The sequence below is a fragment of the Anabrus simplex genome, chromosome 7 (assembly GCF_040414725.1).
Source record: "Anabrus simplex isolate iqAnaSimp1 chromosome 7, ASM4041472v1, whole genome shotgun sequence".
NCBI classification, from domain to species: Eukaryota; Metazoa; Arthropoda; class Insecta; order Orthoptera; family Tettigoniidae; genus Anabrus; species Anabrus simplex.
Genome location: NC_090271.1, coordinates 95,926,492 through 95,940,834, shown reverse-complemented (window position 1 = coordinate 95,940,834; position 14,343 = coordinate 95,926,492). Strand labels below are relative to the sequence as shown.

Genomic DNA, 14,343 nt, shown 5'->3' with positions numbered 1-14,343 from the left:
CAAATAAGTGAGTAAGGGAAGTGAAATAAACAAATAAATAAAAATAATAATCACAGGCATATAGTCTTAACTACCACACTGCAGATCTTCTGAAGTGGTTTCAACTGGGTGGTAGCCAAATGTTTCACTGGTCCTTTGTATCAGTTTAACTATTAGAACGGGAGGATAGTTAAGTAAGGTAAAATGTTGCAAGAAGTTCAAGACTGTGAAATTTTGATCAAGTAGAGTTGATGATTTGTGACAACTGGGAGGAGTCCACACTGAAGTTGTGAATGAGATTGTAGTGATGCAGTCATGATAACCTTGTGCAGGCGTTCTTGTTTCCATGGACATGAGCAACAGCTGACGACCAACTCTGGAATCTCTGTTGTTGTTGTTGTTGCTTTATTGCGTCTTCATTCAAGGAACTTGGGATAAGATCAGGAGAGTGAAAATGGAGGACAGAGTTGGCTACAATTAACTATGAATTTCTATAGTGAAACAATCAGCAAATATATCTTGGAGACCCAGATATGAATGGAGTTTGCTGCTGTGAGATTTAAAGGTACCATAATATGACTGTACAGCATGATTTTAAAACTCAAAATTAGTGTAATATTTTGGTATTTCATTGGCTAATGGCTTTTAACAGAAAAGCTGAATTTCTCACCTACTAATAAGGTTGCATTTGTCTGTCCACTCAGATCCACCATCTGTAGTTCCCATCCCAGAGAGTGGTCAGGTGATTGTTGAGCTGGGAGACGAGGTGAAGATGGCTTGTGAGGCCTCAGGCGTTCCTCATCCCATAATTACATGGGTTACAAAGGCAAGATATTTTCTCCTTAGTTTTACTTCCTATGTTTCAAACTTTATAAACAAACTTGTTGAAGAGGATAATTTCTGATCATCTTTGAGTATTCCAAATGGAATTAATGTTATAGAATACTGTAGTTTAACCCCTCAACAAGGATGTCAAGAAATATTCAGCCCAGTTCAGTCTGGAAATAATCAGATGTCATGTGATGCTAAGTTGAAAGGCAATTTTTTCTTCTGACAGTTAAGTGATTATTTCATGAACTTTTCATATTTAGATAAGAATACAGGCTTCTCAATCTAAGACTATAGCATTTTGTCCTATTGTGCCGATGTCCACCTCAGTTGCAATGGCACACTGGCTAGTACTACACATTTACCACTGTATGCTTCTACTTCAAAGTGCTCTACACAGCTGCTTCACAAACTGGGGTGAAATCCTGTATACATAGATGAAGTACCAGGGTAACCTGTTTTCCACATTATCGATAGCCTAAATTTGTGGAAAAGAAATGTTGGCTTCCTGACAGGAATGTCATTTGTTAACTTTTCAGGCATATTTTTGGAATTACACTCCTTTACTCTCACATTACTGTAATAGATAACTAGAAAGAAAGGATTTCTTGGCTGAATTGCCAGCATTGCAGCTTTTAGTTCAGAGGGTCTCGGATTTGATTCTCAGTCAGGTCAGAAAATTTAGACGTATCTAGTTAATTCCCCTGGCTTAGGGTTGGATGTTTGTGATTGTCTCAATATGCATCTCTTCACACACACACACACACACACACACACACGCACGCACGCACGCACGCACGCACGCACGCGCACACACACACACACAACTTGCTACACTACCAACCATCACAGAAAAATATAATAGTGATTAATATATCCTTCCAGACAGGAGCTGGCATCAGGAAGGATATTCAGCTGCAAAACAGGGCCAAGTTCACATCTGAGATAGGATTCACGCCCACAACCCGACCAGGATGTGAGGAAAGCATCAAAGAGGAAGAAGATGCCATGTGTGAAATACTTTAATTTCTCTTAGTACTGATGACCTCAAGGTTAGGCTTCTTGGAAAAAATAGTTTCTCTTTGAGTAAATATTTACATAAACACATTATAAAACTTAACCAAACCCAATGGCACTACAACCCCAAAGGGCCATGCCCTACCAAGCGACTGCTGCTCAGCTTGAAGGCCTGCAGATTTAAAAGGTAAATGAAATGGCGTATGGCTTTTAGTACCGGGTGTGTCTGAGGAATAGTTCAGTTCGCCAGATGCAGGTCTTTTGATTTGATGGCCATAGGCAACTGCGCGTCATGATGAAGATAAAATGATGATGAAGACGACACATACCTCCAGCCCCATGCCAGCGGAATGAATCAATTATGGTTAAAATTCCCAACCCTGCTGGGAATCGAACCTGGGACCCCTGTGACTAAAGGCTAGCATGCTAACCATTTAGCCACAGAACTGGACATTTAAGAGGTGTCAGTCATTTGGACAGCACGACGAATCCTCTCGGCCATTATTCTTGGCTCCCCATGGCACTACAGTCCTTGAAGGGCCTTGGCCTACCAAGCCACCGCTGCTCAGCCCGAAGGTCTGCAGATTATGAGGTGTCGTGTGGTCAACACAACGAATCCTCTCAACTGTTATTCTTGGCTTTCTAGACCGTGGTCGCTATCTCACCGTCACATAGCTCCTCAATTCTAATCATGTAGGCTGAGGGGACCTCAAAACAGCCCTCAGATCCAGGTAAAAACACCTGAACTGGCTGTGAATCAAACCCGGAGCGTCCGGGTAAGAGGCAGGCATACTACTCCTACATCACGGGGCTGGCCTTGGTTTTCTAAGTAGTTAAAATATTTGCAAATTCACATTCTAATAGTTTTTTCACAAATGTTCACATCTTTTGCCAATTCTGAAAGTAAATTCTCAATCTCTGCTCAGTAATATCTTACTTTTCAATCCTAGTCATCTACAATCCAAGCTCAGATGGAGAAAATTTTGGAACTACATGAGGAGATCCTTGGTTTGCTCGCCATGCTGTTAAATACCACATACAAATACAGGAATGTAAATAGGAACACATGATAGGACAAACACAATGATAGGGCAGTATTGGAAGAGGAAGCAATAGAAGAGGAAGCAATAGAAGAGGAAACAAGGATAGACATGTAAACATCGAAGAACAAGGACAAGCTCCACATCTTCATACTCTTGCCAATTGTATTCATCTTTAATTTTTTGTCTTTTCCCTTTTCCTGAGTATATCTGGCTTCCTTTCTTGTGGAAAAAAGCTTTACTATCAAAATATTGGCTGAGAGGGTAGGAAAAATGGTTGTATATAATTTCTAATCACTAGATTGTGTATCAAAAGCCTGGATTCAATATCAAACCTCTCCGCAGTGTTCATATGGAGAGAGGGATTATGACGCTGTGGATGGTGATTCGTCCCTCAGATGGGGATGTTAAACCTTGAGCTGACCCCTTCATGTTATTCAAGTGGAATAGGCTATGTGCTGACACCAGGTTTCACCCTCTCCCTACCTCGTTATCATCATAATCATCATGATCATCATCACCTCACACCCAGACGCACAAGTCACCTGCGAGTGTCAAGTAGACAAACGTGCACCAGGTGAGCCAAACATGTCATCAGACATACCCAGCACTAAAATCAATCAATCAATCAATCAATCAATCAATCAATCAATCAATCAATCAATCAATCAATCGATCAATCAATCAATCAATCAATCAATCAGTCAATCAATCAATCAATCAATCAATCAATCAATTTCTTGTCACTGTAATAACTTAAATTGTTTTTGAAAATTTGTTTCATTGTCACTGAATATATGTGCTGGATCTTCAAGTCTGGGGGTCATTCTCAAACTAATGAGCAACAATTCTTTCTAAATCAGGATTTATTATTATTGAAAACCCACACGGTTTTGTCAGGTCAGAAATATAACCTTTAAAATTGTTGAGTCTATTGAACACATACTGCAAAATTTATGGAAACACTATAACATACCTGTAAAAGAAAATATCTTATTCATGTTGCACAAAATTGTCAAGCATACCAGGTGGAGGGAGTGGATATACAGCGGCTAGAGCTGCACTAATATAAGATAAAAAAAACCATGTTCAAATATATGAAGGTGTTGAACACAATCTCGTTCGCAACCATGTGGTTTTCTTTTGCACTCATTCATAATATTAAACACCCTTTCATAATCAATGGCAAGTTTACTCAATGTAAACAATTTTGAAAATACAATACACATGTTATAAAAGTAATTTGAAGGAAATTAATGATGTCCTTATAAAACAAATCATATAATTCTGTAATTAATAATATGTTTTCTTTTACAGATAATGTATGTATGTATGTATGTATGTATGTATGTATGTATGTATGTATGTATGTATGTATGTATGTATGTATGTATGTATGTATTATCCGCACACTTTATCTTGGTGCATTTGTGTACGGGGGTGAGGAGTAAGGAGGGAGCTGTCCCGGTATCGATAGTGCTGCCTGGTGCTGCCTGGTGCTGCCAACTGAATGAAAATGAAATCTGAATTGATTCGAGAATATGATCGATCGATATGAAATTTCTAAACCGTTATCATCTTAAGCCAACAACTATGTCACATACACATAGTATAACATTATAAAATATTTCTCGATGCGAATCTTGTTCCTAGCATGAATTCTATACTTTGGCTTTGTTGTGTAAACAACAACAGTACTAGTACGTAAAGTGTACGCCAGATGTCGCACAACGATGCTTAAGCGATTCATAGTTTGTATTTCAAAGGTTGCCAGTACGAATCTCGAATATCGCCGAGGTCGACCGATTCAGCACTAGGGTGTAAATGCACCAAGATAAAGTGTGCGGATAATATGTATGTATGTATGTATGTATGTATGTATGTATGTATGTATGTATGTATGTATGTATGTATGCATGTATGCATGTATGTATGTATGTATGTATGTATGTATTTATTTATTTATTTCCAACCCTTGTCTGATTTCTCTACAGGGTCGGGTATGAAGTAAAATGAATCTCTGTAGCAAGTTTTTATGACTGGATGCCCTTTCTGACATCAACCTCATCAGAGGAATTAATGTGATTAAGTTAATGACGTGATATACGATAGTAGGAAGGGAAAGGTGAAACTCAGTGGTGGCACATAGCCTGCTTCTGTCAAATAGAACCAAGGGATCGGCTCAAGGCTTAACATCACCATCCAATAGATGAATTACCATCAACAGCGCCATCTGCCCTCACTCCATATCAACACTGCAGAGAGCTTTGGAAATTGTATATCACCACTTCTCCTATCCTGTTAGCCAACATTCTGATGTGGACTTTTTTTTTTTTTTTTTTTTTTGAACAACAGGTTCATGGTGTCAGACTATATAGACTTTTTTTTTTTTTGCTATGGGCTTTACGTCGCGCCGACACAGATCGGTCTTATGGCGATGATGGGATAGGAAAGGCTTAGGAGTTGGAAGGAAGCGCCCGTGGCCTTAATTAAGGTACAGCCCGAGAATTTGCCTGGTGTGAAAATGGGAAACCACAGAAAACCATTTTCAGGGCTGCCGATAGTGGGATTCGAACCTACTATCTCCCGGATGCAAGCTCACAGCCGCGCGCCTCTACGCGCACGGCCAACTCGCCCGGTACTATATAGACTTGACGTCTAACAATCATGGCCACCATGCAGGCATAGGTAGTCTACGTTACAGTGTTTTCATATATTTTGTATTCAACAGACTGGAAAAAGTACATTAAAGCTTATGGAGAAAATTATTTATTGATATACAGCACAGGAACTTCATTGGACCTTAGCTAGAAGAAGAACAATGTGGACTTAAGGGTGATAGAACAACCACTGACCTCATCTTTACTGTTAGGATGATTACAGAAAAATACTGGGAGGAAGGAATAGATATCATCTTTGTCTTCTTGGATCTTGAAAAGGCTTATGACAGCATGCCTAGAAACAAGATCTGGGATTGTCTATCATGAAGAAATATTCCAGACTCTCTCATCAGAAAAGTGAAAATGCTGTATACCCATTGTCAGAGCTGTGTCCAAACAGGGGGCGGATATTCAGATTGGTTTGTTACTTATAAGGGAGTGCAACAAGGTAGTGCATTGTCGACACTGCTATTCATCTCTGCAATGGACAAAATCATAAAGAAGGTGAAACAACAGTGTGTCAGTACTGATTTCAAGGCATTGACTTTCGCAGGCAATGTGGTGATTTGGGGTTGCACAGAGGATTAAGTATAGGAGAAACTAGATGCCTGGAACATCCAATTTAGGGAGTTTGGCCTAAAAATTAGCCCTACAAAGACAGTAGCCATGAAAATTAACAGGTAAAGAAGAAGTATAAATATTATGCTGGATGAAAAGAAGGTAGCAGAAGTTGATCAGTTCCAATACCTTGGCAACATTATAACTCGAGATAGCCATTGCTTAGATGAAATCAGCACTGGGATTCAGAAAGGAGCTCATTTGTAACATCAAGTCAGAAACCTCCTCTGGGACAGCCAAATTCCTTCAATATCTAAGAAAACTTTGTATCAGGCCTATTTTGTACCAATAACAATATATGGTCTGGAAACTTGCACCATCAACAGAAGGGATAACAGCAGACTCCAAGCTGCGGAAATGAAATTCCTGGGGTCACTACTGTAGAATATGAGATGAAATAAGATCTGGAATGAAAAGGTCCGCGAATACATCCAAGTGAAACCACTCAACGAAATTCTAGCATCATCAAGATTGAGATGGTTTGGTCACCTGAAGAGGATGGATCTGAAGAGGGTAGCACAAAAATGGTTTGACAAAGATTTGGAGGGAAAGTGACCTAGGGGCAGACCAAGGACACAATGGATCTCCCAAATAAAAGATGATCTGCAAGAAAAAGGAGTGGAACTGTATAAAGTTGAAGAAGAAGTGTACTTGCATACACATAAGTGGAGAGCACTCTTGCACCGCAATCGGGAAACTGGAGACGATCAAATGATGATGAATAGACTGGAAAAACTTTAATATTATATTAACCAAGTTGACACTGAAAAGAATGGCTTCCATCTTAATAAAGTAACAGGACAGACATATGTGTGACAGAACTTTCTACCTCATTTTTCCCAATTTCCACCTTGGTGAACTGAGGAGAGTCAGGGTGCACATTGTCATGTTAAATATAGCAGCCAATGTCTTCTTCTTCTTCTTATCATCATCATCATCAATGGTGGTGATTATTGTTTTAAGAGGAAGTACGGCCAAGCAACTATCCTCTATATAACACTAATCAGAGAGAAAAAATGGAAGGGACCCGACATTTCAAAAAATGAAGGTATTGGCCAAAGAAAGACAAGGGCCACGAAAGGTGTGAAAATGAAAGACTCCCTAGAATTTGCAAACCTAAAACCGTCGGGGTCATAAAAGAACAAGAGTTGACCAAAGAAGGTCGGATAGGATAGATGAAAGTGAGCAATTCCAGGACTCAGCTAAGGGCCCTGTGGTCGCCAACCCACACTCTTAAGGTTAGAACCACTGGGGATGCATTTAGTCGCCCCTTACGAAAGGCAGAGGATACCTTGGGTGTTATTCTACCACCCCCACCCACAGGAGTTGAATCTGTGAAAACCTCTATGTGATGAAGTTTTCAGGGAAATACTGACCCGCATCACATAATCATTAAGAAAAAGTATTCTTTGATATAACTTGCACAATATTGAACCTTAGAGCCGACTTACACAGGGTCACGTGTAGTGGCCAATGCATTCCACAGCCACTAGCCAGTTTTAGAAAAATCTGAAAGTAAATGGTCTGTGTAGGTGTTACCGACTAAACAGTGGCTCACCCTTGTTACCAATCGTGCAATCAAGCATTTGTGGTGGTTATAACAGACCATCATATAGCATTGGTGCATTTAGAAGGCACCACAGCCACAGGCCACTGCAGCCATTTTATAATTGGTTTGGTCACTCCCAGTCTCTTGACCAGTGTTGAAGGATTGTTTTTGACCAACAGGACTTGAACTGGCTAACCACGGTGTCAGGAAATATAGACTTGACGTCTAACGATTATGGCCACCAGGCGGGCATAGGTAGTCTACGTTATAATGTTTTCATATATTTTGTATTCAAAAGCCACAGTCGACCACAGTCAATTGTACTTTTACTTCATAAATTAAACATTAAAGATGTTATATGTACAGAGGTCCAACCTGCTATTTTTGTTAAATGTCACCACTTATCTATTGATAAAATGTTACCTCTCACTAATTGACAGAAGGTTCACAATGTTATGCCGGCCCCGTGGTGTAGGGGTAGCATGCCTGCCTCTTACCCGGAGGCCTCGGGTTCGATTCCTGGCCAGGTCAGGGATTTTTACCTGGACCTGAGGGCTTGTTCGAGGTCCACTCAGCCTACGTGATTAGAATTGAGGAGCTATCTGATGATGAGATAGCGGGCCCGGTCTCGAAAGCCAAGAATAGCGCCCAAGAGGATTCGTCTTGCTGACCACACGGCACCTCGTAATCTTGCAGGCCTTCGGACTGAGCAGCGGTCGCTTGGTAGGCCAAGGCCCTTCAAGGACTGTAGTGACATGGGGTTTGGTTTGGTTTTTACACAATGTTATACTCAGTGTGTCACAGGATACAAATGCTTCCTCGGTACCAGTTATGCAGGCAGATAGAGATGAATTTCATTATTTCATTATTCCCACTTACATAGATTTTAGGGTAGCGGCAATGACTTTAACTAAGCTTCAGTCTTTAAGAGTCTTATTGACAATACAGGTGTAAAATGAAATTCATTCCCGTAATAAGCTTCAGTCCTGACATTTTCCTGGTGGTGAAATGGGAAACCACAGAAAGTCATCTCCAGGGCTGCTGAGAGTGGGATTCAAATCCATCATCTCCCAAATGTTGCACGACATGTACCACATAGCCAATTTTCTCAGTATAGTGCTTTTGACAATTTTTCAAACAATAAAGGATGAACACGAATCTCTACTATCTCTCTTATTGCAATTGTGCTTTTGTTGCTGTTGTTCAAAATGTTGTTTTGTATAGTATAATATTACTCTGACTTGCTAAAACATACAGTAATCCTACAAACATTACATAGTGAAATTAAAATTCTTAATTTAGGAACTCCAATAACTGCCTGGATATTGAAAGGAACTGTACAGGTAGTATTTATGTAATAAAATATTTGACACTAAGCTCGATAGCTGCAGTCGCTTAAGTGTGGCCAGTATCCAGTATTCGGGAGATAGTGGGTTTGAACCCCACTGTCGGCAGCCCTGAAGGTGGTTTTCCGTGGTTTCCCATGTTCTCATCACCAGGCAAATGCTGGGGCTGTACCTTAATTAAGGCCACGACTGCTTCCTTCCCAGTTCTAGCCCTTTTCTGTCCCACCGTAGAAATGTGTAATATTTATAAAAAAATCTATATAATTTAAATTTGTACCATTCTTTCTTTGTCTTGCTATATTGGTGAATTACAGCTGAATTATAGCTAAGATGGATTGGGTAAACTGAAGAGGAAATAACATTTTATAGACCTGAAGTTTTACTTAGAAAAATGTTAAATATTATTGACACAAGGTTTTTTCAGTATTTTATAAGAGAGAATACTTAACATTAATTAAAGTTGTACAATGAACATTAGTTAATTGTTTTTACCTTCTTTATTTACTACTAGTTACTAGTTATTAAAATTATTTTCTTTGCAAAGTAAATATTTTTACAGAAATAAATTTATATTAACTAATATTCATGTTTTTCTAATTAGAATTATTTTAAATATATTTTGTTAGGAAGAATTAGTTAATGTGCAACAACTGTGACACCGTCAATAACTAATGTATGTATGTAGCCCATGTACGTACAGTATGTATGTCCACCCCTTGTCCCGTTTCTCTATGAGTCAGGTATGAAGTGAGATGAATTTTTGCAATCAATCAGTCAATCAATTAATCACTACTGATCTGCATTTAGGGCAGTCACCCAAGTGGCAGATTCCCTATCTGTTGTTTTTCTAGCCTTTTCTTGAATAATTTCAAAGAAATTGGAAATTTATTGAACATCTCCCTCGGTAAGTTATTCCAATCACTCACACCCCTTCCTACAAATGAATATTTGCCCCAATTTGTCATCTTGAATTTCAACTTTATCTTCATATTTTGATCTTTCCTACTTTTAAAGACACCACTCAAACTTATTCATCTACTAATGTCATTCCACGCCATCTCCCCACTGACAGTTCGGAACATACCATGTTCTGTGCTAGTATGGGTTTAGCAGTTATGAATACATTCTTCAAGCATAAGGCTATTCACTGCTACACATGGGAGGCTACAGGTACCAAATCCATAACAGACTATATCTTAACCGACTTCGAATTCAGGAAGTCTGTTCGGAATGTACGGGTTTTTCGGGAATTTTTCGATGATACAGGCCACTATCTGATCTGTAGTGAACTAAGTATCTCTAGGCCTAGGATAGAGAACGTGAAATCTGTCTGCAAACGAATAAGGGTAGAAAATCTCCAGGACGAGGAAATTAGACAGAAGTACATGAATATGATTAGTGAGAAGTTTCGAACAGTAGACAGTAAGCAGGTTCAGGATATAGAAAGTGAATTGGTGGCATACAGGGATGCTGTAGTAGAAACAGCAAGGGAATGCCTAGGAACAACTGTGTGTAAAGATGGGAAAAGGCGAACATCTTGGTGGAATGATGAAGTGAGAGCAGCCTGTAAACGTAAAAAGAAGGCTTATCAGAAATGGCTCCAAACAAGGGCCGATGCAAACAGGGAATTGTACATAGATGAAAGAAACAGAGTGAAACAAATAGTTGTTGAATCCAAAAAGAAGTCGTGTGAAGATTTTGGTAATAACCTGGAAAGGCTGGGTCAAGCAGCAGGGAAACCTTTCTGGACAGTAATAAAGAATCTTAGGAAGGGAGGAAAAAAAGGAAATGAACAGTGTTTTGGGTAATTCAGGTGAACTCATTATAGATCCCAGAGAATCACTGGACAGGTGGAGGGAATACTTTGAAGATCTTCTCAGCATAAAAGGAAATCTTCCTAGTGGTGTCACGAACAACCAAGCTCATGGGGAGGAAGAAAATTATGTTGGTGAAATTACACTTGAGGAAGTGGAAAGGGTGGTAATTAAACTCCATTATCATAAAGCAGCAAGAATAGATGAAATTTGACCTGAAATGATGAAGTATAGTGGGAAGGCAGGGATGGCTTCATAGAGTAGTAAGATTAGCATGGAGTGTTGGTAAGGTACCTTCAGCAGATTGGACAAAAGCAGTAATTGCACCTATCTATAAGCAAGGGAACAGGCAGGATTGCAACAACTATCGAGGTATCTCATTGATGAGTATACCAGGCAAAGTATTCACTGGCATCTTGGAAGGGAGGGTGCAATCAGTGGTTGAGAGGAAGATGCATGAAATCCAGTATGGTTTCAGACCACAGAGGTGCTGTCAGGATCAGATTTTCAGTAGGCACCAGGTAATTGAAAAATGCTACAAGAGGAATAGACAGTTGTGTTTATGTTTCATAGATCTAGAGAAAACATATGACAAGGTACCAATAGAAAAGATGTTCGCCATACTGGGGGTCTATGGAATTAAGGATCGATTATTAAAATCCATCAAAGACATTTATGTTGACAACTGGGCTGCAGTGAGAATTGATAGTAGAATGAGTTCTTGGTTCAGGGTACTTACAGGGGTTAGACCTTTGCTGTTCGTAGTTTACATTGATCATCTGCTGAAAGGTATAAAGTGGCAGGGAGGGATTCAGTTAGGTGGAGATGTAGTAAGCAGTCTGGCCTATGCTGACAAGTTGGTTTTAATTGCAGATTGTACCAAAAGCCTGCAGTCTAATATCTTGGAACTTGAAAATAAATGCAATCAGTATGGTATGAAAATTAGCCTCTCGAAGACTCAATTGATGTCAGTAGGTAAGAAATTAAACAGAATTGAATGTCAGATTGGTGACACAAAGCTGGAACAGGTAGATCATTTTAAGTATTTAGGTTGTGTGTTCTACCAGGATGGTAATATAGTACCATAAGTGAGATTGAATCATGTTGTAGTAACGCTAATACAGTGAGTTTGCAGTTGCAACCAACAGTGTTCTGTAAGAAAGAAGTCAGCTCCCGGACAAAACTATCTTCACATCGTCGGTCTGTTTTCAGACCAACTTTGCTTTATGGGAGTGAAAGCTGGCTGGACTCAGGATATCTTATTCATAATTTAGAAGTAACAGACATGAAAGTAGCGAGAATGATTGCTGGTACAAACAGGTGGGACCAGTCACAGGAGGGTACTCGGAATGAGGAGATAAAGGCTAAGTTAGGAATGAACTCTATGGATGAAGCTGTAGGCGTAAACCGGCTTTGGTGGTGGGGTCAGCTTACCTAGGAGAATAATGGACTCTGTTATGGAGGGTAAGAAGAGTAGAGGGAGACCAAGATGACATTGGTTAGACTCAGTTTCTAACGATTTAAGAGGTATAAAACAAAATGAGGCCACAGCACTAGTTACAAATAGAGGGTTGTGGCGACATTTAGTAAAATCAAAAAGGCTTGCAGACTGAACATCGAAAGTCATAACTGTCTATAATAATAATGTATATGTATGATACTCTTTTGTCGGAAATTACTCAGAACAAATCGAGCTGCTTTTCTTTGTATTTTTTCCAGCTCTTGAATCAAGTAATCCTGGTGAGGGTCCCATACATTGGGACCATACTCTATTTGTGGCCTTACAAGAGAATTGTATGCCCTCTCCTTTACATTATGACCAGGTGCCCTTCCTGACGTGAACCTCATCAGAGGAGTTAATGAGTCAATTACTAATGATTAACTAAAGTAATCTGTGATGGATTCGAATAACAAGATTTTTCAAAGTTACGGATAATTGTAAAATATTTATTATGAGAAACAAAGTAACGACTATGGTGTCACTTACCCCAGTGTGGGAACCAACTTTTTTCTGCTGGGAAACGCTTGTTTAGTCCTGTGTCATTTCCTGTCATATCTTATTTTATGTAATTTATTTAGTGTATACTTAACCTTTCATGTAGGTGTAAGTATGGTCAGACAGAATAACAGGCTTCATAGCCTGAGTCCTGAACCAGACAATAAATAAATAAATAAATAAATAAATTAGTAAAATGACGATTTTGACATGCGACAACAACTGAAAAATTTACTGTAACCCGCAGTTAGATCGTTAACCAATATGAAATATAATCCTCCAGTCAAATATAGGATGTTTTCGCATTTTCCTAACCCTTCGGCTTTTCATTTTTAATAGAAGAGCAAGGAGATGAAGTTCATCATAGGACACCATTCTCTCTCTCTCTAGTGATTATTCCCCCAATGTGAATTGAGCAATTATTCATAAGTTGCATCAATGATCGCCCAGTACTTAAATCCTCTGGCAACTAGTGACATAACTAGTTGCGCCACTAGTCGGCCTTGGCTAATAGCGACCTTAACAATCAAAGTTCTAAGTTGAAATATTTCACATAACAGTTTTTGAACGTATAATGATAATGATGATAAATTATTATTATTATTATTATTATTATTATTATTATTATTATTATTATTATTATTATTATTATTATTATTATTATTATTATTATTATTGCTGTTGTTGTTATTGTTATACCATCAGTAAGGCCTCTCCCTAATGATAGGCAACAAACACCTTGAACACCTGGGGGTGGTGAACTCTTATGAAAATATGCTGAACTTTCTGAAATGTACTTGATTTTCAAGTTTTTAACAGATGTCACTACTTTTGATTTTGGAGTACCACCTAGGCACTTGGGTTGTGTACGACTTAGTAGAGTATTGTAACTGTTTAGGGGTAGGTATAAGAAAGCTTTCATCTTCTGTTTGTAAGTTGCCACTACTGTTGGTTCAAATTAAATCAACCAATCATCTCCCAGCTCGCCCCTCTAAATACAGATAATCTTGGACCTGATGGAGCTATCTGGTTCAATCAATTCAATCACTACTGATCTGCATTTAGACCAGTCACCCAGGTGGCAGATTCCTTATCGGTTGTTTTCCTAGTCTTTTCTTAAATGATTGCAAATAAATTGGAAATTTATTGAACATCTCCCTTGGTGAGTTTTTCCGATCCCTAACTCCCCTTCCTATAAACTAATATATGCCCCAATTTGTCTTCTTGAATTCCAACTTTATCTTCATATTGTGATCTTTCCTACTTTTAAAGACACCACTCACACTTATTCGTCTACTGATGTCATTCCACGCCATCTCTCTACTGACAGCTCGGAACATACCACTTAGTCAAGCAGCTCATCTCCTTTCTCTCAAGTCTTCCCAGACCAAACTTTGCAACATTTTTGTAACGCTACTCTTTTGTCGGAAATCACCCAGAACAAATTGAGCTGCTTTTCTTTGGATTTTTTCCAGTTATTGAATCAAGTAAACCTG

The 14,343-nt window shown here is 39.0% G+C and overlaps 1 protein-coding gene across 2 annotated transcripts in view; it reads left to right on the top strand.

Moving 5' to 3' along the window:
* The window catches only part of LOC136876932 (neurotrimin), a 135,296-nt gene that overhangs the window by 70,428 nt on the left and 50,525 nt on the right, over positions 1-14,343 (top strand). For both annotated transcript variants that reach the window (XM_067150694.2, XM_067150695.2), the window contains exon 4: positions 684-805. In XM_067150694.2, the coding sequence (XP_067006795.2) occupies positions 684-805 (122 nt within the window). The remainder of the gene's footprint in view (positions 1-683; positions 806-14,343) is intronic.